The sequence below is a fragment of the Diplotaxodon limnothrissa genome, linkage group LG2 (assembly GCF_057381915.1).
Source record: "Diplotaxodon limnothrissa isolate DT_005_m linkage group LG2, D_limnothrissa_male_GT1.1, whole genome shotgun sequence".
NCBI classification, from domain to species: domain Eukaryota; kingdom Metazoa; phylum Chordata; class Actinopteri; order Cichliformes; family Cichlidae; genus Diplotaxodon; species Diplotaxodon limnothrissa.
Window position 1 is genome coordinate 29,134,025 of NC_140597.1, and position 22,711 is coordinate 29,156,735.

Below are 22,711 nucleotides of genomic sequence, written 5' to 3' on the forward strand. Positions count from 1 at the left end.
ATGTCTTCATTTGTTGTGTCTTTGAAGATGTGTTTTGTAATAAATGAAATAAAGCTTTTGTAGAACCACTTCAAATGGCTTCCAACTACAAACAAAAAATGGGTCTAAAAGACAGTCAAAGCATTTAAAGTCCTGAAACAACCCAAGTGAGGAAGTGAGGAAGAAACACCAGAGACTTATATCAGTCCCTGTATATATTTTTAAGGCCAGGAGGGAGCATTATTGCTACAGCATACCAGAAGAAACCCAGTGATGATTGTTTGGTAGTAGTGCTTACAGGTAATTTGTAAACCAGCGTGGGGAAAAATTGCTCACAAACTAACAAGACACAAATTTGTGAAAATTACCTGGAAATACCATCAAGAAAACCCACTGGGCAGCTATTGAAAGCCTCTGAAATGGCTTCAGCTTCATTGTTCTAACACAGAGAATGGATTACCCAGCAGAAGTACTGTGTCATTTTTAATGAACTCCGCACATCAGATTAGCCCGTAAAGCTTTCTACTAAAAGAACTCCCTTTGTTTTACAGCAAATCTGCCAAAATGTATAACAATGTGTTGCGTAATTATTTTGTTTTTTTTGGTTCCCATGATTACACTCAATAAACCTGAACTATGAAAACATGTCAATCCCTTTAAAATGTTGCTTTATAGCTCTATAATTTTCTTTTTTTAAAGATAAAAACAGTTGTCCTAATGACAAAGCTGGCTTATGGCTGTCTATGCAGCATAAGCACATACTGACAAAACAACAAGCATCTCATTTAATAACCACAGGTGTACCTGATCCATTGCATTAGACATTCCATCTTATAATTTGCTCGCTCCCTTATCTGCTACGGGTGACTAAAGAACAAAAACAATGCTAATACCAGCTGACAATTTTGGAGGCATACATCACAGGATCTGTTTATGGTCTCAGACTGTATCTCCAGCTCCAATTAAGCATGCCAGAATGAGTTGCAGTGTGGACCACAGCAGCCCAGCTCAGAGTTATGGATGAGCAGTCACTCTAGCAATGCCTGACCCTGAGTGCTAATTAGATATGACATTAAAATAACATGAGCCAAAGCCAGACTTGTGCAGAAATTAAAACGACTTTCGTCTAAGAATCGTCCAATATAACAACCAGGGAAAGACTAATTGGAATTATTAAGGTTGTTTTTACATTTACACGTTTTGTGGCACGGACAAACTGAATGGAATTGATCAGATTTATCCACATCACTGTTATTTTAGTAGTATCACAGGGAAAGGTGGAATATTTACTTTGAAGAAATGCTACGTGGCCTTTACTCTTGACATCTTCATGTAGTGTCTGCAATATTAGTTTTATTTTCCACAATACTCCACATCATAACCTTTACTAATTGTGTTTTGAATGGAGTGAAGCTCTTTGCAGATATGCTGGTAGAGTGAATATTTGTAAATGTACTCCAGCGTGATAGTAGTTCCTGGTTAAAGCAATGGATGGGTACTATATTCAAATCAGCTTTAAATAAGCTACTAGAGTGAAGCTAAGCTAGAAAAGCCAGGAGAGAAGCTATTAGAGATTTGTAAATTTACTCCAATGTGATGTAGTTCCTTTTGAAAGCAATGGGTGAGTAGTAAAAAAACAAACAAAACAAAAGACAGCCCAACTCTCAAAAAAATACCGTTTTAAGTTATACATTTAAATTTTATTTAAATTAAATTAAAAGCTAGTAGAGTGAAGATAATCTAAAGATGCTGTTAGAAGCTAACAGCAGAATCGAGATTTGTACAACTACTACTTTATTACTCTAATGTGATGTAGTTCCTGGTTAAAGCGATGGGTGGGTGGTAAAAAAACACACACACAACCCAACTGTCTTTAGAAAGCAGCATTCAAAATCTTAATTTCAATTAAAATAAGATTTAAATAACCTACTGGAGTGAAGAGTAGCTAGCGAAGCTAGTAAAACCTAGCAGATAAGCTAGAGAAGCTAACAGAGAATTGCAAATTTACTCCAATATAATGTAGCTCATTTTTAAAAGCAATAAGTGGGTGGTAAAAAACACAACCCAACTCTCTTCAGAAAGCAGCATTCAAAATCTTATTTTAATTTGTATATTTACTCCATAAACATTATTACAAAACTCAGCAAGTTACCAATATTACATTATCACCATACAGGCTTGATCACAAATATTTAAAACCTTTGCAACAGTTACAACAAAACAAAAAAAACAAAATAATACTCAAATAATTTACATGAAAATCTATAAAACAGCAAATTGTTCACAAATTATATTTTTTTCCAAGTTTTCATTTTTTTTCTTTGCTTATTTGTGTTTTGCACAGTAACACAACACTCTCACAACAAGATCATGGTCTTATTACAAAACTCCCAACAAAATGTAAATATTTCTAGTTTTCTGTTGATACTTTCATATTTTGGTTTTTAAAACCAGAAACTTGTCATTGTATATCCTTTCCACTGCCCATAGAGGCGCATAAAAGGTTACTCACACACACGAATACTTCACAGCACTTTCTAAGAAAAATATACACTTACAAAATATGTTACAAATTGGCACACAAAAAATATACAAGATTTTGTAGTGTCAAGAGTTCATTAAGATTCCTTCTGGTAACAACTCTAGACAGTATATATAAAGCTCGGTAATCTTTTAATGAAAAGAGCAAAAGTAATTCCAATCAGTGTCAAAGAATCATGAAGTGAATACATCAAACATAACATTATAATATACATTCATAAAGAGGGTTAGGAACCTAATCTATTTTGCATTTCTTTCTTTTTTTTCATTAACACTGGTGAAATGAAACATACCGAAAAATGAAAATAAAGAAATCGAAACTGAACGGTAAAGAAAAGAAAACAATTGTCAGCTTTCTTAGCACCATTAACATGAGGCAGCTCAACAGTGGCACATTTTAAAAACAAACCGAAAAAAAAGAAAGAAAGAAAATTTATGAACTCAGAGAAGTACATTCAATTTGACAATAGGCAGAAATGAGAGAAGGCAGACTAAATGGGCTTGCAGCCCATGTGGAGCTTCCCATCAGCAGCTTGTCTTGGTCCTAACCCTGATACACTATAGAAAAGAAACAAAGGATCATGGCAGAGAGGAGAGAGAGAAAAAAAAGAGACACAGAAAGATTGATTACGATTCTTGCCGTATGCAAGCAATCAATTAATATAACCTGTGTGTCAGAACAGCCATATCCACTGTGACAAGGCCTGTTTTAAAATCAATCAATCAGTCAATCAGTTTGTCCGTACATCTCCATGCAGTCTCATGTAATTACTGCTAAAAATGATAACATTGTTTAAAAGACAGTGAAACTAATTTCACATATTTCTACACAATATACTAAGTGTTTGATTGGATCTGCATTTCTCCTGAAATTCGTTTAGTGTATAAAATCAAAGCGATTTTATTACTGATTAAGCGTGATTGTATGGTTCATTTTTAAGTGGCTTTCTAGATGTTTATTTCAGAGCTGTGAGGTAGTGAATGAGCCCAAAGTAATTAAAAGCAATGGCCTGTGAATACGCTGGATCAGATAGACGCAATGTATATAATATATATTTCTTTTCAATTTGTGCCTGTATTTAGCCTTAAATTTCTGGTCACAATATTTTCTGCCAGAATTCTGACCCATGAATCAGGACAGTCAATGATGTAAAATGAAGTAGAATGAAAAGAAAGAAACATTATGGACATTATGGGAAATATGAGCTAAATAATCAGACTGAAATACGGCAGCGCCATGAAATAAATTACATGAGAATGTTAAGAAAAGTTACTGTTTAAATTACCATTTTTTTTTCAGGTAAGATAGAAGTAAAAATTCCACATGGAGTGAATGCAAAGACATGCTTTCCTTCATTTACAAGATTACTGTTTCTATTTGTACTGAAAACTGCTTTCACGTTCACATTGACTGCAATAATGTCCATTCGCGACTGATGTGCGCATCAGAATCTCTACTGCCTTAAATTTCCAGTACAAACAGCTTTTCAGTGAGGCACAGCCCCAAATGACAAATCATCTTCTTGCTTACCCTCAGACATCTGCGCTACACTCTTCTTGGTCCAGAGAAAGCTCATTTGAACAGCTCTCTCTCTCTTTTTTTTTCATCTCCTTCCTCTACAGTAGCCTTCAGAGCAGATCTCCCCTTTGCCTCTCTTTTGTTGCTTCTCAGTGCCAGGCGATGTTGAGGTAAATTGAATTTGGCAAACAAAGTGGGGGGAAACGAGGAGAATTCAGAGTCTTTCTGATTTGGTTTAGTGAGTGGTGGTGTACCACTGCCAGCTGTTGGTGCCTTTCATCAGAGAAGAGAGAGAAAAGTCTCAAATAAAGAATTCCTGTAGTTGCAAGTCTCTGTAAGGAGTCTCCAACCCGAGCAGCCAATATCCCAATGGATAGAAAAGAGGAACAGCCAATATTCACACATATATAAGAGGTCATTTACACAGCATTGTTACTTTTGGCACAATGATTTTAAGATTATAATTATCTTTTTTTCTTTTTTTTTCTTTTTTCTTTTTTGCAAATATTGCATGTCCCTGTACAACAACATTGACAAAAATACTCTGAGGGTGGAGCTTTTATGAATTTGCAAGGCGTAAAAATGTTAATTTAGATAACCAGTTCCTCTAAACTCCAGAAGAAGAAAACAAAAACTTGACAAAAGGAAAGGGGTAGCCATTCCAACTTTGAGGGGGGGGAAAAGACAATGTCTGATATGTCATCAATACAAAATGGTCCCATCTCGTGTTTAAGATGTCTCGGGCTTAAATTGGGCTCATTTATTGAAGGTTTCCCTCTTGAAATGAGCCAGGCAGTGTATGACGGACAGCAACAACAGGACATCCATATTCTGCATACAAAAACAGATGAGGAGGAGGGGTGCGTAGATGTCACTCAATGCATTTATGTATATAGCTACATCTTTAGGGAAAAGGGAAATAAATATGTAATTCAGGGAAGCTAGTTCTGCTGAGAAAATACAAAAACAAAGTTCCTCAAAAAGGCGACAGAACTTTTTTCAAGGCTTATTTCTCTTTTTCAGACAAAAATCAAACAAAAAAGGAAAGAAAAAAAAACAACTATAAGAAGAACAAACAAAGCAGAAACAACAAAAGCAAGAAAAATGCAGCCATGGTCGTTTCAAATCTCAATCAAGCTTGACACAATCACTCAATAGGTAGTTTGCAAAGTACAAGAAGTTTCTCATGCAGATATTAATTTCCTCTTCAGGGGGTTAAAAGGAAGTGGGAGTAGTCAGGGGGGAAACGTAGAACTCATGCAGCTCTGGCATAGCGTCAGTGTAGGTATGTTTGGGAGGGAGGGCTGAGCAGGTAGTGGGGGAAAGTGAGAGGGGGAGGGGAGGGGGTACAACAGCAGCTGATAACAAAATATTACCTCAGTTTCTCAAAAGAGGTCATCAGTGCTATGTCCTTATTTGGGTCTCTCTCAGCTCGCTTCCCCTTCAGTGTCTCAATCCGAGGGAACTTTGCACTCGTCTTGTGGCGGTACAGCTTTTTGTGAGCAGGCCCGGGGTTAATAAAGTTGGGTTTATCAAACATGTTACAGCCTAGAGCAAGTTGAGGGAATAAAGAATGAGAGGGGTTGAATTTGGCCTGGTTTTTGCCTCCTTTCCCCCCTGCCTTTCTGCCTCTCCCAGCCCCTGTGAGCACAGCTCCTTTTTTCTTCAGGTCAGCCTCAGTACCTGCCAAGATTTTGAGGGTCTTTAGGTTGAGACTGTTGGCCTCAGAGGGCATGCAGGCCTCCGACATGGGGTTCCACAGTGGCTCAATGGAGGCCATCATGAACCTTTGGACCTCAGCCATGCCAGAGACAATGTTGGACAGAATATTGGAGGGCTCCTCAAATTCTCTCTGGTCATCCCCCACCAGGCTGTTACTCTCCGACCATCCGGTGCCAGGCCAGTCCCCAGTGCTGCTACTGTCAGTCAGGCCTGTGCCACCTGCCTGGTTCTTTGCTGCTTTACCCTCTAACATGGCCTTTATCTTTTTGGTGGAGCGAGAGTTCTGTTTGGGAGTCTTGACCTTCTCTGACTTGGGGGCTCTCGGAGCCCGGACCTTTTTCGGGCACTGTCCTCCTGCTGTTTGTTTGCAGCTGCCTTTCCTTTTTGACTTTATGCTTTTCGCTCCATTCTGTTCATCAAATTCTGTAGCTGCCATCTCTTTTTTATCTAAACCTAAGACATCTTGATTGTTGAAGTTGTGTAGCGGAAACTGGTTGTCCTCCACCGGGTATGCGCTTGCCGTGCGCTCCTGTTGCTGTATGACATCACAGTTCCACTTTACCTCCCTATTGCAGTCCATGCTTATATCATTCACATCCTGGTATTCTCCAACATTTCCTGCCATCTTCATCTCACGCCCAACAACCTGAGGGGACAGATTTGGGGTCTCAGGAGGGGAAAGCTCTGAGAGTGATGAGTGCCTAAACTTGTCAGGGGTGAAGTTAGAGATATCCAGCAGGTCTGAGGACTCCCTGAGTGGGGTAAGGGCATCCACACTCTGCTGAATCACCACTTTAGGACTGCAATGAGCTAAGAAGCTGTCTCGGCCCTCCTCCTCACCCTCTCGCTCACAAGACTTGAGGCTGAGTGAGCTGTAATTGCTGGAGGAGGCTGACAGAGAGCCCACTGAGTCATAGCTGATGAGCCTGCCATTGTCTGTGCACAGGGACCCTCGCTGGTATTGCACCTGGCCCTCCACGCAGGCAGACTGACACACTTGCAGATCTGCCCCGGGCTGCAGCCCAGACTCACTCAGGTAGCTCTTCTCATAAAGCAGCCTGTCAGCCTCAGGGCTCAGCTGGCTGTAGTTAGACACTGGCAGACTGTCATTCAGGGGAACAGCAGCTGGGAAGTTGTTGGGTAAGATGGGAGTCTCGGGCGTCTCAGACCCAAAGCTCTGGCTGTGACTTGCACAGAGCTGTGGGTGCCACATCTGGGGGAAGCTGGGGCAGTTCTGAGGAGACTGCTGGAGCTCGGACTCAGAGGGAGGCGAGAGGACGCAGCTCTGAGCGAGCTGCAGAGAAGAAAACTGTTTCTCCTCCAGGGACAGCCCAAGAGAATACTGCTGCCTAGAGGACTGCTGGGGGAAATAAGAGATAGCTGCTCCACCTGAGGAGTCTGTGGCATCTAACAGGGTCTGCAGGTAGCCCCCCGGGATGACAGGGACACCCGTCTCCACCTCCTCTGAGGAGGAGGCAGCTTTGTCAGGAGAGCAGGTGGATGAAACAAAGGGGAATTTCTCCTCAGCGGCTTGAGCGGTGGCGGTATTGTCAGAGAAATGTGGTTTGACTGTAGTTGAGCTAATGCCTGCCTCATCTAACCCAGCAGTGGGGTCCTCAATCTGTGCCGCAGTGACACAGGCATCCGTTTCATTCGTCACACTCCTCCCCTCCTCTCCTTCTGCCTCTTTTATTTTCTTGCTCCTCAGCCTGGCTTCGCTTTTGAATTTCCTTATCCTGACTGTTTTATTTCCTCCCAATCTCCTCCCCTCCCTCTCCTCCCTCTCCTGGGAGCGGCTCTTGGCTGTGACTGTGTGTGTGATGGAGTTTGTGTCTAATGTGACTGGGAGGCCTGTGGCTGCTATTATTCCTCCTACCGTGGGGGTGGCCTCTTCTTTAGTGACACCTCCCTGGCCCCGATCAGAGAGAGGGAAGGACTGTGCTGTTGCTGATTGCTCCACAGTGTGAATCCTCTGAACTTTAAGCCGGTTTGCAATCTTGTATTTCCTTTTGGGATGACTAGAATTAAAAGGGCGATGGTGGCGTCCGTTTAGATGAAAACCGCGTTGTTGTTTATCTCTGGCAGCCAGCTTAAGCTGTTCCTGTCTCTCTCTTTGTTTCTCCTGCCAGAAATGCTTCAGAGGAGCCAGTGTCTCATATTTGCTTACTGTGTCGGCATTTAAGCTCACAGTCGCATCCACAGGGTCCAGCTTGCCCAGTTTCACTGACATGAGTCTCTCTCCTTTAAACCTGTTGATGATGATGTACTTGATGACCACAGGTGGCTCTTTGCGGCAGGATTTCCGGCGTTTTTTGGGGCACCAGTCTACATCCTCCTCTTCTTTCTGACCAGCAGGGGCTTTCTCCTTTTTCTCCGCATTTTTCTCACTCTCAAGCGAGTCGACATCATATAAGTAATCATCGCTGTATCGAACCTTTCTTTTGGAACGCAAGCCATAGTTGAGAGGGTTCGAGGGACTGAGGAATCTCTTTGAGTGGCTCTTTTTAAACTTTCCCTCCTGCAGGGTGTCTGAGGACGAGCCAGTGCAGGAGCTGTCATCACTGAACTCCCCTGACTCCTCTGTGGAATTGAAGTCCATTAGGTAGCTGACTTTGGGAGTGGACATAGGCGAGCCGTGGGAACCATCAAGTGGACTCCTAGCACTGCAGTCCCCGGCTTTTCCTTCCTGTGCTCCCTCCAGGATCAGTTCATCAGTTTTGGGCTGAAGATCCTCCGCGGTTCTCCTCAAGACTGCTGCTCCTTCCTCTTTCTTGGCACAGTTGGCCAGGACACTGGGGAAGAAGTTGAACTGCGTCTCTTCCTGCAGAACATTTGTTTTTTCCCTCATGTTGTCCTGGAAAGACTCATAACGAATCTTGAGCGAACAGACATCACTGCTTAATGTTGAATCGTCGTCTTCATCGTCAAACAGATTGTCGACATCTTCCTCTGAGAAGAGGTTGACCGACAGTTCATTCTTAGAACAAAGGTCCAGCAGTTCCATCTTACTCTCACTGATAAAAGACTCAAAGTAGCCCCAGTCCTGGCTGGCGTTAGCCAGGAGAACTTCTTCTCCACTAACCTTGTCTAGTAACAGTCCTTCATACAAATTCTTAGCTGTTGCATCATCTTCGGGGTCATCGCAGTCCCCTGTTGTTTTGTTTGCATCCCCTCTCTTGCCCTCACCTGGGGCTTTTGGCAGAGGAAAGCTAAGTAGCTGGTCAGAGAGGAGCTGTTCTCCATAGTGACTCACTGCCTCCCCCGCGTGGCTCAGGCACTGAATGCTGATGTTGTTGATGTCAGAGAAGTCCTCTCGGCTCACATCCCCTATCCTTACACTTAGACCAGTCTCCGTGTCAGGGTTGGCGGTGGGGTCGTGGGGTGTGTTCTGGATGGCGTTAGGGTCAGTGGCATCACGTGTTTCAATGAAGCAGCCGAGGCAAGTTCGGTTAGGCTGAAGAAGACACTCCTCCGTCAGGCCAGACACAGTGCCAGGCTCCATCATTGTCGCTGATAGAGGGAGGGCAACGGGTAATGGAAGGGACGTTTTCTGGTTGTCTCCTGTTGGCGCCCAGGAGCTTACAGCTGGGCTAGAGAGTGATGAGGGAGCGGGCGTGTGGTGAAGATGGGGAACCACAGTTGGAGGGTCATTGGAGGAAGGGGCTACTGTTAGGCCCAGAGTGGGCTCAGTCCCAAGGGGCAAGGGGAGGGCTGGCGATGTAGGAGTGGTCCTCTGATGCGCTGGGCAGGCCTGTTGTGAAGTCTCTGCGGCAGGTGGAGGCGAGGACGGAGGGAGAGCAGCATCGACGAGCCCGCACAGACTCAGATTGCTACTCTGCTCACATAGCCCTGCAGGGGGAAAAAAAGAAAAAAGATTTCAGCTCTTTGAAATGTAAGTGTGAAGTTAAATTACATTGTTTTTGTTCTTTTAGTTACTCCGACGTTCTTCTAAGCTGCTCAGACGCAATTAGTGTCAATTAACCCCCTAGAGCTCAAAATGTCATTTCATGATGCCAGCCTTAAACATTAATAATTCAGTTTTGGTTCCAGATTCAATAAAAGGTATTAGCAATGTCAAGTTGGACAATTCCTTACTCATTACTTGCTTGATGTTCACATGTGAAAGCTGAGACTCGGCGAGTAGCAACACAGCCATAAAGAAATCCCACCAAACTCTGAGAGCACTTAAAACAAAAAGAAGATCAAAGATGAAATGGAGTCACCTTTATGTAATGTTAGCATGCTGGCAAAAGTGAAAGATATACAGAGCTGCAAGAATTTTAATTGGCTTATTTGACAGAACAAAACGAGCAATTGTATCACATGCTTGCAGGTGATAATGCAAAGAGCCTGTTGTCGTTCCTGCCCGAGCAGTATATACGAGATCAAATTAATGCAGCCACCTTGCTTTATGTCCCCCACCCTGCAGTGTTTCTGTGCAGACGCAGATCTACTAGCTTTTAAGTAACAAGATACCATTAAATTACACAGACCGACCGAAACAATGACTCAAATAAAAGTAGATTTTGGTGATTTTCCACAGGTCACTTGTGACAATGTCTTAATCAGTTGAAGACATCCATCTGATGAGTAACAATCAAAACTCGCAGGAGTGGCTCGCAGCAGCAGGCAGATCGCTGTGTTTGCTCTGCATAATTAGATGACAGCAGCGGAGGCAGGTATGTACACATGGGACACGACAGGCCCATATGTTGGAGACTGTATAACCAATACCATCCACACCTGCCTCCCTCTATAATCCCAAGCTGCTGCCTTCCAGATATTCTTTAAAACGATGCCAGGGAGAGAAAAAAATAAATAAAATTGAAAACCCTAGCACAGCAATTAATGTGTTCACAGAGGTTAACTAGCAACAACCCCCATTTTAGAATGGATGCGCCTAATCATTATTGAGGTAGTGATAAATGCTTGAGGGGAAGACTGCTTAGCAAACCGTATTCAGCGTTGCTGTATTGGCGGTGAGTAAATCTTTGAATATGGATATGATTTGAGAGTGATTTAATGAGGTAATGAAATTTCTGAGAGCTGGTCTCTATGGGTCTGCGGCCTGCAGACACACCGGAGCAGCCACAGTGCTTACTAAAAGCATGCGACTACGGTACTGTCACTCTTAATGAAGAAAGCCTCTAGAGAAATATCCATCCTCTCTTTCCCTCTCATCGTCAGAGAACTGTTATAGCAGCAACTCGTCAGAGGCTGCAGAAGCATCACAGCGAGGCGTTCGCCATCAGGTCCTCTCAGTCTGTGAGCCAAAATGACCTCAGAGCTAAAGCATGGGACTGACACATGTTCTCTGCGGAGAGTCATGACAGATACCCTTTTTCTATATTTAAGATAGAATACTAGCAAATTTACACGGTCGCTTACTATAAAGAGGAGGACTACAAAAGGAAACGCTTTCCATTCGTGAGCACACTTCATCGTGAATTACATGTAAACAGAGCAGATTTCCAGCACGCAGAGACAAGACAAATATAAAGCAGAGATTAGTTATCGCTCGCCCTACAAAGGTGCAAAGCCACCGAAATGAGGAAGTTACAGGAAAAGGGAAAGAGGTTATTAACTTCCTTCATCCCTCTGTGCTCACGTGTAACTTAAGCTGCCACCAAATATCGCCGAAAGATTGGTCAAAATTGCCGTGAAACATTAAACTCATATTGAGAAATGTGTTTCCTCGGGGTTTATAATGGATTAACAATCTATCCTGTCCAATGTGTGTGTGTGTGTGTTGTATGTGCTGAGCGGGGCAGAAAGTGTGTGTGTGTGTGTGTGTGTGTGTGTGTGTGTGTGTGTGTGTGTGTGTGTGTGTGTGTGTGTGTATGAGAGGGAGAGTGATAGAGTGTGAGTATTGGCTTGGGGGTATAGTGTTATCGAGAGGCCATCTGTCTCCAGCTGGACCATTAGCTCTTCAGCTGTTCAGAATGTGCCACAGATCAGTCAGTCAGACAGGTATACAAACACACACACACACACACACACACACACACACACTGGGTCTTACAGCGATGACTGTAGCTGACAAATCGAGTTTGACATTTGGGGTCAAAGGCGGGATCGGCAGCTTCCTATTCACTGATATGGTACAACATAATGTTACTACAATATCTGAGCTGGCAAATGTAAACAAGATACACATCCAAAATAGTCGCTGCTGCCAGAATCCAATATTTAGCTTACAGAAAGAGTAGCAAAAAAGAAAAAACAAGCTTTATACACTCTGAGATCCTGCAAGCACGGCTGTACTTTTCTAATGGTGTTATCGGGAGAGAAGCTCTTCGAATAGAAACCGAGGCTGGATGTGACATGGCTCATGCAATCTGGCGTGGACATTCACCACTGAGCATATGGAAGGACCCCGGCTGCTGGCAGGTGGTGGTGATCTTCTGATTCCCAACACTGCCAAGCCCAGGCATGCTAGACAGCCCGATCACTGCCAAACTAGACCAGACCAGACCAGACCAGTTAGCACTCGGAGCTCTCCGAGACACATCTCTTTTTCTAGCCATAACATTCGGGGCTTCGTCCACCTGAGGTAGGCCCAGGCTGCTTTGTGCCAGGCAGCTCTGCACGGTAACAAGCCCATGCCGAGGGACACGGTCATGGACATGAGGGGAGAGACTAGTTGGCGCCTGTGTGCCTATCTATTAGTGTGTCAGATGCCACACGTGCGCATACACGTGTATGCCTTTTTTCTCTTTAATTACATTCCAATTAGAGCTACATTATAAAGCAAAGAAAGCAGAAAAGCCTAAGAATAACAGAAACACCTGTCACTGACATTAAATTAAATTCATGCATTTTCTCCAAAGGAATGGCCAAAGGAACACATTTTTCAGATATCACAATATGACACACAATGCAAATGAAAACAGCTGACATGGCCTTTTCCCCTTTTGCCATGGCTTTTAGAAAGCATTCCTTTTTCCATCCCCCTTTTCATCCCTTCTTCCACCCTTTTTTCCTTCCAACTTCCTGCTTCTTATCCCCATTACATGGAGGCTTTTACAATCGTAAAATGCAGAGCTAGCCATTCTGCAGCTCAGCCACCCGGGGCGTTCAGTCATCCAGCTGGTAGGCCAGCCACAGAAGCCGCTTGCTCCATCTTCACTATATGACATTTTGTGAATGGTAGTGGGGGTTGTGGTGGGGTGGGGGGGGGGAGATCAATCCGGCCAGTACAGGATGTTCGTAATAAGTGGTGAGTAACTGCGGCATGATTCATGGCCATCCTCCTCAAAGAACTACCCTATTCCTGCTCAATGGAGCTGCTTTTACTCTCTCCTGTATTTTTTTTAATGCTCTCATTCCACCTCTCCTCGTCTCTCTTGCTCTCTTTTCCTCTTGCTGCCTCTCAAGGAGCAGGCAAGTGCTGGGGATAATCTGTCTCAGTTCCAACTGAGGCTGACCAGAGCTGAAACACCGAGATAAACCTCATCGAAGGATCAGTGGTGCTTGGTAGAAACTATGGGGAGAAGTAGGTGGTGGGTGAATGACTGAATATGCACAGCAGCAGTAGGGCTTATTGTCCAGTAAAAAGGAAGAGATTGCACTGCTATCTGATTTCTTTTGAGTTAGATTTGGTTTTAAAAACCATTTATTCAGCTAAAAGAAAAGTGACCCCATATTGTAATGGCTTACACATTTGCCTAGCACTGAAAGCTCTCCAGTTTGATCCAGGAAAGAGACGCAGATCCCTTTGGGTTCCATCAGAAAAGGCATCTGGTGCAAAACAAAAATAAAAATTCTGCCAAATCAAACATGTGGAGCTAGCAACTGTGGAGACCCCTTGTGAATAAGGCAGCAGCAAAAGTAGCTCATATACCTTTCAGAAGAAAACATTTGTAAACCCTTTGGAGATACCAGGATTTCTAAATTGATATGTGGTTGCAAAAAGTAAAAAAAACAAAATCGAACTGGACTAATTCATAAATAATTGTGTGCGTTTTTCATAGTGGACAGGGAACAAGTGAATTTAGCAAATTGTATAACTTTCCGAAGGTGTTTTGCTGTCTCTCTTCTGGTGCCCTTGGTATGATATTTGCAAGGAAAGCTACAAAAGTCCTAAAATTCCTTGACTTGGACACAGTTATGCCCATCTTCATAACATTCCTCCTAAAGTCCTCTTAAAGTCCTGTGAAAGTTGGTTCTTTCTTCATGAGGGCAGAATTTGGCACTAACCAGATGTTTGTCTTTATTTGGAGACAGGCTCGAGTCCATCTCGCACTCCAACGTCAAATTGCAGACGGTCTTTGGAGTCAGGTGTTCCTTAATCACAACATCTGACTCTCATCTGACTATCCCCCATAAGGGCGAGTTTGTATTATTGAAATTCCCTTACTTCCAAAAATGCATGTTTTTGTGTGTTACTGATTAATCCTTTCCCCATTAGACAACGTCTAATGATGACTTTTGACACTTCAGTTTATATCAATAAAGATGTGGTTTGAAGACCGTTTTTTCAAGGGTAGCTGCATAGGCAGGGACCACCTTCACTAACTTCTTAGGAACCAACAAGTCATTGCGTTATATAGGCAGGCCTGAAATATGACAGAAACCACTCAGGTCAGACAGGAACTTCAAGGGTTACTCCTCGTAGGCTTTCAAGGGGTAAAGAGTTAAGTGAAACTATGTAGAGTAAATGAAGTTCAGACGACAATGCGCAGTGTAGAAATCGTAGCAGTTTCAAAGCATTTGCAACCTTTTTTCCTGCAAATATATAATTACTAATCAAGGTTTCGGTTTCTGAGATTTTGCAGAGAAAAAAAAACAGAAGCCCAAAACTGAAATATAACAAGAAAATAAAATAACAATACAGTTATTATTAAAACAATGATGCAGACCTTTTGTTTTCACGATGCTAATAAATGTGTGTGAGAGAATTAATGGCTCCACCCACTTTTATATTTGCAGCTTTTTATGAGAAAAGATAGATTTATATTTCTGCGTTGTGGAAGCATAAGCAGAGAGGATTAACAACAGCTTAAAAAGCTTCAATTAATAATTCTTTTCCACTTTTCATTAAAAAAAAAAACACACAGGATGTGTTTCACGCTCCCCATATCTTGTAAAAGAGCTTAAAACTGAGGGTGAAAAGCTAATTCAAGGAACGCTAATTCTGTGCTATGTGCTAATACTAATTGTCTTTTCAAAGTTTTAAATGTGTTGTGAGAGAAACTGTTGTTAATAAGCTTTCGTTTATTTTAATGAGTGCTTAAATATTCTTGGGCAAATTAAAAAAAAAAACTCTCTTCTGCAACCAAGTTTCTCTAAATGTTTAAAGCTGAGAAATAAAGAGCAAAATTAGCATTCATGTGAGTTACTTAAAAAAAACACAAAAAACATTGTGTTAACGAGCTATACCTGAATAGTTACCTGTGCTCTCCACTGCATTTGGATTCTCAGGTTCTGAAGTCTTCACAATCAATGTGAGACTGCTGTCTGTTAACACATCCATCAATACGGCTCAACGCTGCACCACCCACGCATCATTTTGACTGTCCCACCTGTTGAAAGACAAAGAGAAATAGAAAGAGACGTGAGTAAGAAGGCAATCGGTAAAAAAGGGCGACCGCCATGCGTCTGAGGCAGAAAGGCATCAACGGCAGTGCATTAGATTTCATTACAACAAAAGACCGACGCTAAGCACAGACAAACAAAGTTGTGGCGGTTCAAGAAAAAGCTCCAAACGCGATAGAGGCATCAAACAGGCCCTTGGGGCATCAAACAATCACTCATTTCTTCTCCGTATCACAGATTCGTGTCTAAGATTAATTTAAACTTTGCCAACCACGAAAGTACACAAAGAATCGCAGCTTGGCTCGCTATGGCAACTGTATGCCATACGATCCTATTTTAAGCTTCATTTAACATTTATAGCAGAGTTGTTAACCTATGCCAACCTTACATAGGCGGCTCTGAGCATATTTGTTTATTGTAATTAGTTGACTCTCTCCCTCTCGTGCGCCTCAGCAGCACGAAATCTGAAGGAGCTCAAAGAGGAGAGATTAAAGAGATGTGACTGAGGCGGTGACAGCAAACTGTGAACACTGACAATACTTTTTATTGTAGCAAGTGATGGTGAAAAGTGGGGGTGGGGGATGATTGAGAGTACACGCGTGCGAGGGCCGGGTACGGCGTAATACAAAATAACATGTTAAAGGGTAGAGGAGAGAAGAGAGGTTGAAGTTTGTCGGCCTTTTAAAAATAGACACAGTAAGAGGGGCAACAAAAAGAAAGCATATTAATCTGCTGTGATTGTGAAAGAATAATGGCGATAAGAGAGACTCTGGGCTGGTAAATGATGAACATTTGATGTTGTGGCCTCCTGCCTGCTTATATTGTTTTCTTTTTTCCTCTCCTGCAGTCCTCCTCTAGAGGAGTGGTGCTGCAGGATGACAAATGAGCCCAGGGAGGGGATCTAATAACACGATCTCCTTGTGGTGTGAAAAGGGTGGCTGCGAGATTAAGACAGACGGCAGACAATAAGACAAAGGTAGTGTGTGGCTGACTACAACCAACTGCCACCTCTTTCATCCTATTTCTTCTAAATGTCATTAGCTGTTCACTGACCTGAGCGAGAGCGCTACCTGAAGGGAACCCCTGCTTCAGCTTACAGACCAGCTCAGTGGGTAATTACCTCATGAGCCATCACATCTACTCATGTGTGCAGCAGGTACAGGGACCCTGTAGGTAGACTCAGTTAGATCCTGTTCTTCTCTTCAAAGAGAAGCACTGTTATACCCAAAGCCTGGGCTTAAGTGTACATTTACAGAGCTACGAAATGGTTTTGAGGCCATCTCCTATCAATTCGCCTCACCGAGGAGCTGAAATTTGACATCCGGCAATAAACGTGTTGCCTGCAACAATGCGCGAGTTGGAAGCGGATATCGCCACCAAACGGGATGACGCGGTTGAGCTGGGCTCAGCTTTATCGGCCATCACCAATGCAACGATCCCGAGGTGAATAGCGAAGCCACAACAGCAACCTATTAAATATAGGCTGTGGCCACCGAGCAATGTGTCTCCAGCATGGCTGTGACACAACACACAGCTGGGATGCTGGTCAAGCCACACAGGTGCTGCTAGAGTTCAGCACTGAGAGCTGCTTGTGTGTGTGTGTCTGTGTTTATGCTCGGTTGCATGTGTGTTAGATAAAGCCCCAAGGCTGAGGATCAGCATCAACATCCACTGGCAGAGGCTGCACATACAATCACATGGAGAGAGGGAGAGAGGAGCAGAGAGAAAATGAAAGCCAGGCATTTAACAACACTCCCAACACCCCTTCTGCCAGCTTCAAATGTGTTTATTTTCCACATTATTCATGATTCTTCTGTATGTGCCCCCACCACCACACGCGCACTCCACCCTTTACCATCTCCACCACTCTGTCAAGACCTGACGAGAGGCCATTTCAATAATGAAGATGGACTAACTGCAATAGAGAGTGCACATAAATTGGAGCTACAGCCAACAAGCATGTCCAATTTGCCAAGCGGTTAAGCCTGATGTCTGGGTGCAGCTTTAAGAGAGCGCCACGGCTGCCGTCAACAGGTTTGTGCCGACCTGATTCATCCATCCACATCATTAATACTTCACAGAGGGCACCACCATTTAACTCTGCTGCGGGAAACCACTCTTTAAACACCACACATTAGGGCACATAATCACTGTGCACTCATTTCTGTAGCATTCAGCAGGTGTAGGAAAATAGCTAGCACTTCTGACCCCCCTCCATTGTTCTTGCATGTGGGCTGGGGTCCTTTGCACGATGAGAAACTGAAATAGAGACAAAGAGCAGCGAGCGGAAAAAGCCAAACAGAATGATTAGAATTTGATTTATCCTTTTAAACCCTCCTCCACACGCGCCATGTGTTAATGTGTAAGCTGGATAACAAGATAAGAACATGTTTACTTGCTCTATATGGAACTTATCAGCGCCACAATCTAATTCCTGCAAGCCTCTTCCCGGGTCTCCGTTTCACCGCATTTCTCCTCGATCCAATTGCATTTCTCGTCAATGAAGCGGCAACGAGGGGGATAGATGGAGTGGGATTGTGTATAATTGCCAAAAACTACGAGGCAAGGTCCCACAGCAGTAGTATATGTAGGTACAAAGGGGCCATTGTGCCAACAGAGGGATGGAGTCAGGGGCTAAGGAATAGATCCCCAACAGAGGAGCTCTCAAAGAGGGCATAGTGCCACAGGGAACACTGATCCAAACAGACAGCGCTGAAATGGCGACTCCTGTTTTCAGCGCAGGTATACGGTTTCAGAGCAGGTTCACTGGTTGCAGACAGGCTGAGTAACCTGCCTCACACGCAACTCATGGTAATACTCCCGAGCTCGTGAGCTTGCAGCACTACGTGGTAGGACTACAGAGAAGCACAAATCCAATACACACACACAATTGTACACACATCATGAATTTTAAAAATATCACATACTGTATTCACAGACCCACACAGTAAAAGCAGTTTGGACTCGTCTTTCAGGTTTTCTAAATTTGGGAAGAAAACCTTAGTGCTTAGAGCCACACCGTGAATGACACTGAGAATTTAAGTAGCTTTTTAACACACGTGGACCTGCCCTGCTATTGTGAACAGGAAGACGAAGAAGTAGGTACTCCCTTCCAACCCTTCCTTCCATTTCTGTCTCACAAACGCGAGCTTTGTTCTGTCAAATGGTCAGCGGGCCTCCTCGCAGCTCATATGTCAGAGCTCTCCTCTTTCGAGGGCCAAGCAAACCTCAGAAAACTCTTTTTCATCGAACCATTTGCATCAACTCGTGTTGCCACGTCTTCTGATAAATGCTCCAAATGAACACATTGCAAAGACTGCTGCAGATGACCGCCTGCTGAATGCCAACATGTTAAACGAGTGAGCCATCGGTGTTTGCAATTATAGCTGGTCGATATGGCGGCACAGTATTAATCTTTCTTTTAATGCCGTGCTGTAACAAAGGCCATTATGCAAACCCTCATACAATTAGACCAGGAAATACAAGACTGACATCGAATACGGTGAACACATTAGCAGTGTTGCTAATTTGCACCTGCAGTAACAGTGTTCAGCAGCATTTATGTTTTTGACAGCAACAACTGCTGCATCGCTAGCACCATATGCTTCCCGTGTTGTCCCGCTGTTTGTGTTTCAGCTGCCTCTTCAACACAAAGCTCACACCGGCTAACTCGTGTCATGAGCGTGCTCTGCAGGTTAGGCCGGTGCTGCTGTTGCTGCTGCTGAGGAGAAATCTCAATGATTTTGTCTCTGACACATGGAGAGGGAGGGAAAAAAAGATTCCTTATCTGCAAATCTTAATTCAATGGTGTTTCCTACACGCGCCTCTGCTACTGTGCACCTTCCTTGTCAGCTGTTTGCTGCTGTATTTGATCCAACATCCTCACCTAAAACCCCCCTGACACGGCCACGGTGATGGCAGAGATACAGCCTGCGTTTGAGATAATCACTGTCAATCACGGGCTGCTGGAGAGCCCAGGAAGCATCTGATAGGTAAAGATTCACTATGAATCAGGATTATAGAGTTGGATCTTTATCAGTGCAGCACAACCTGCAGAGACAGATCTGGACAATTGTAGCTACTGTTACCCCCTCAGGCCTCTGCATACTCCAAAATGAAGGTGCAGGCCCAGGAGTGTATGGCAGGAAAACGCTCAAGCCATTAATGCTATCTTCCTATTAAAATGACTGCAAGCCTGCTGAAATATAGTATGAGTGACACTGATGATGGGATTTAATCCAAGCCTCCATGGCCTTAGCGTGCACCGTCACCGTTTTAAATATCTTTGATTACGGTTAATGTTTACTTATTTAGTTATTAAGGTAATAAGGGCTCAGACTTCCAAACCTGTGCTTTTAATCTTTCTTTAGCTAACCCTGGATAAAATGCTTTCCGTGTCTTCAGGAATAGCTAAGTAAGATCTCTGGTCTCTTGTTGGAAAAGCCGCCGAAATATAATTCAATGCAGCATAATACCGCTTTAATTTCTGTTAAAGTCGCAGCTCGATAAATTGTTTAAGTAAGCGTTCATTCACTTCTAGCCGCTGTGGACACAATACAGAAGCATTAAGGCCTTATTGTTTTACTGTTGTTACTATTGCATTTCATTTCAAGTTGTTTGCTGCTCTGTTTTCGCAAATGCCGTAATAATCACACGCAGTAACTACTCCATTAAATGACTTGAGCGAATTGTGCCTGTTATTGCAACATTAATCCCCTATGTCAGGTTTCAGGGTGTTTTTTTAAATATTAAACAGATAGAAACATAATTTCTTTTATATCATCGCGTGTTCTCGAGGATTTATTTAAAATAATTGCAGGTTATTTTAATACAAGCTTCTGACAATGGGATCATTTATATGTGCGGAAATGATCGATATACAGGAAATTGCTGCAGATTAAAGGAGGTGTTCTACCCTGGACGCAGCAAAGTGATTTTTCCTATTTAAAATGATTATGGAAACGTATGCACTTTGTAACAGGCGGAGATTGCAGATAAGTGGACTATTAAATGACTTAGATACGCAGCATTTAACAATAAAAAAAAAACACATTTAGTTTGTTTTCCTATAAAGTGCAGAAACAGGAATGGACTGAGGCTACTTTTCAAATGCAAAATATGACAGATTGCATAGAACTGCTACGCTGTAAAAAAAATACAACTTGAAGACTTGACAGAGTTATACAACTTGTTAACAAACTGCAAATGTTTAAACGGAGCAGCAAAGCTGAAAAAGTTCTCTGCGAGCTGTCGATGATTTCCAGGTTTGAGCATTTTGATGCTGAAAGCATTTCACCTCTATTAGCACGCTTTACTCTGCAGTACCCACAGAGCAGGGATGTCAAGCTCAGTTTACATCATGCCCCACATGGAGCCCACTTTCAGCTTAAGTGGAGCAGACCAGTGAAACCCATCCTTTCTGTCAGTGTAAAGGAGTTTAACTGTTTACACGTTCAACATTTAATCCCTAAAATATCTCAATATGAGAAAAAGAAGCCCATTTTCAACATTACATCTCAGTTTTCCTACATAATATAGAAATTCTGCAACATTAAAGAAAGAAATCTGGCAGCATGAGTCTTTGACTGTAAAAGTCTGTAAAATTATATTACGGTAGATTTTCAGGTAGCACATTGACTAGATTGTCCTGTAATTATAAGGCAGGAATTTTTTTGTTCATTCACAGAACATACTCTTTTTTTAAAAACATTTTTGCTGCCTCCCTCCTCCTGCTCCACCACAACCACCCACACATGCAGGGCCTTGGAGTAGGGGTATGTCACCAGGATGCAGAGGAGGCTACCCCCCCCCTCTGTCCCCTTCTGGCTGCCTCTGCCTCAATTTTATCCCACAACTTAGACATTCACATTACTCACACTCTCATTACACATACATATAGGATCTTGGGGGTGGGCACGATACACGGAGTCCAAGTTACCATCAGGGTGTACACCTCACCCCTGGCGTCGTTGCCCACCTCTCAATTTTAAATACATGTAGACATTGAGGGCTAGCAGGAGGGACTATGCGCTTACCTGCTGCTCTCTGGCAGGTAGCTCTATGCCCTCCTGGGTTTTAATTGCACCTTAGAACACACATGCATCAACACTACAATGAGCGGGTGGAGGGAGGTTTGGAGTCTTCTCTCACCCCCATTCTCTGCGGCCTACTGGAGCGGGGGGGCTAGGAGGAGTGGGCCGTCCGACTGCGGTCTGGGGCCTCCCTGCTGCTGCGGAGTCGGGGCGGTCTGCCTCTCCCCACCGCAGGGAAAAGGGTAACACCACCTGGGTCTGGGTGCAGTTCCCCCCTCCAGGGGCAAGGGTACCTAGACCCGGTTAGTAGAGTACGCTTGGGGAGTGTGATCGTGTATACAGCGTCCCTTTATGTCTGTCTCCACGTCGGTTGAGTGTGAAGTACATATGAGAGCATGAGGGTGGGAATGGATGTTTGTGTCTGTGTGTGCCTGTATGTCTGTGTCTATATGTCAGGTTGGGTATCAGACGCCACCTCTCTGGGGACATCTCGGGCCCTCCAAGGTTTGGAGGCCTATCTCCACCCACCACCACTTCCCCTGCCGGTGGCGGACTCCCTCAGGTATCGGTGCGTTGGTGGTTCTTTGTATCTGGGGGTGGGCGTCCGGGTACACACCGGCTCACTCCTTGGCGGCCGCTTATTGGGGCTCGCTCGGGCCACTTTGGAGGTGGGGTGCCCCCGGCCTCTCGACCTGGGGCTCGGTCACTCAGGCACAGCTGGCTGCCGGCGGAGCTCACGGGCGCGTCACTGCAACTCCCCCTGGCTTCTGCTCCGCGGCTGCTGAATGAGCTCTCATCTGGGACTCTCCTCAGCTCTTACTGGGACAGTGGCGCGGCTGCCCCTCTGTGGGTCTTCCTTGGTCTCTTGTGTTCTGGGGGCCTCTGGATGTCTGGAGTTTTGATCTCCTCCATACCTGCTTGATACCATAGAGGACGGGGCTGTGGCCCCCCCACACTCTCTAGCAGATCATTACATGGAGAAACCTTTGGAATGCAAGCATGCTGATCCACACAGGTATGCACACAGGTGTACACATGGGTATTCACAGATGCGGACTACAGCTTTCTTGGCTGCTGCCTCAAAGCACACTGTGCGCTGTCTATCTTGCGTGCTGCACAATATCGTTTATTATTTAGTAACTATTGATATCTATGACTAGCTAGTTTATTGTGATGGTGCTTTTTTTATTTTATTATTATGTTGCTCTTTGTTGTTTGCTGTCTCCCCTGTTTTTTTTGTTTTTCTTTCTCTCCATACAGGTGACCCAGGAGTTTGTTTTTTTTTTGTTTTTGTTTTCTCTCTTCCCCCCCCTTCTCACCGTCTCTTCTCCCCTTTGGTTTTCTTTCTTCCTCTCCCCCTCTTTCTTTCATTCTTTCCCCC

The 22,711-nt window shown here is 43.8% G+C and overlaps 1 protein-coding gene across 1 annotated transcript; it reads right to left on the minus strand.

Annotated features, from left to right (window-relative positions):
* Positions 1-5,411: 5,411 nt before the first annotated feature.
* Positions 5,412-15,236, minus strand: nexmifb (neurite extension and migration factor b). The gene is made up of 2 exons (XM_085370145.1): positions 15,155-15,236; positions 5,412-9,610 (listed from the first exon to the last, which is right to left on the minus strand). Exons 1-2 carry the CDS (start codon positions 15,234-15,236, stop codon positions 5,412-5,414), a joined length of 4,281 nt encoding a protein of 1,426 aa, XP_085226271.1.
* Positions 15,237-22,711: the final 7,475 nt, after the last annotated feature.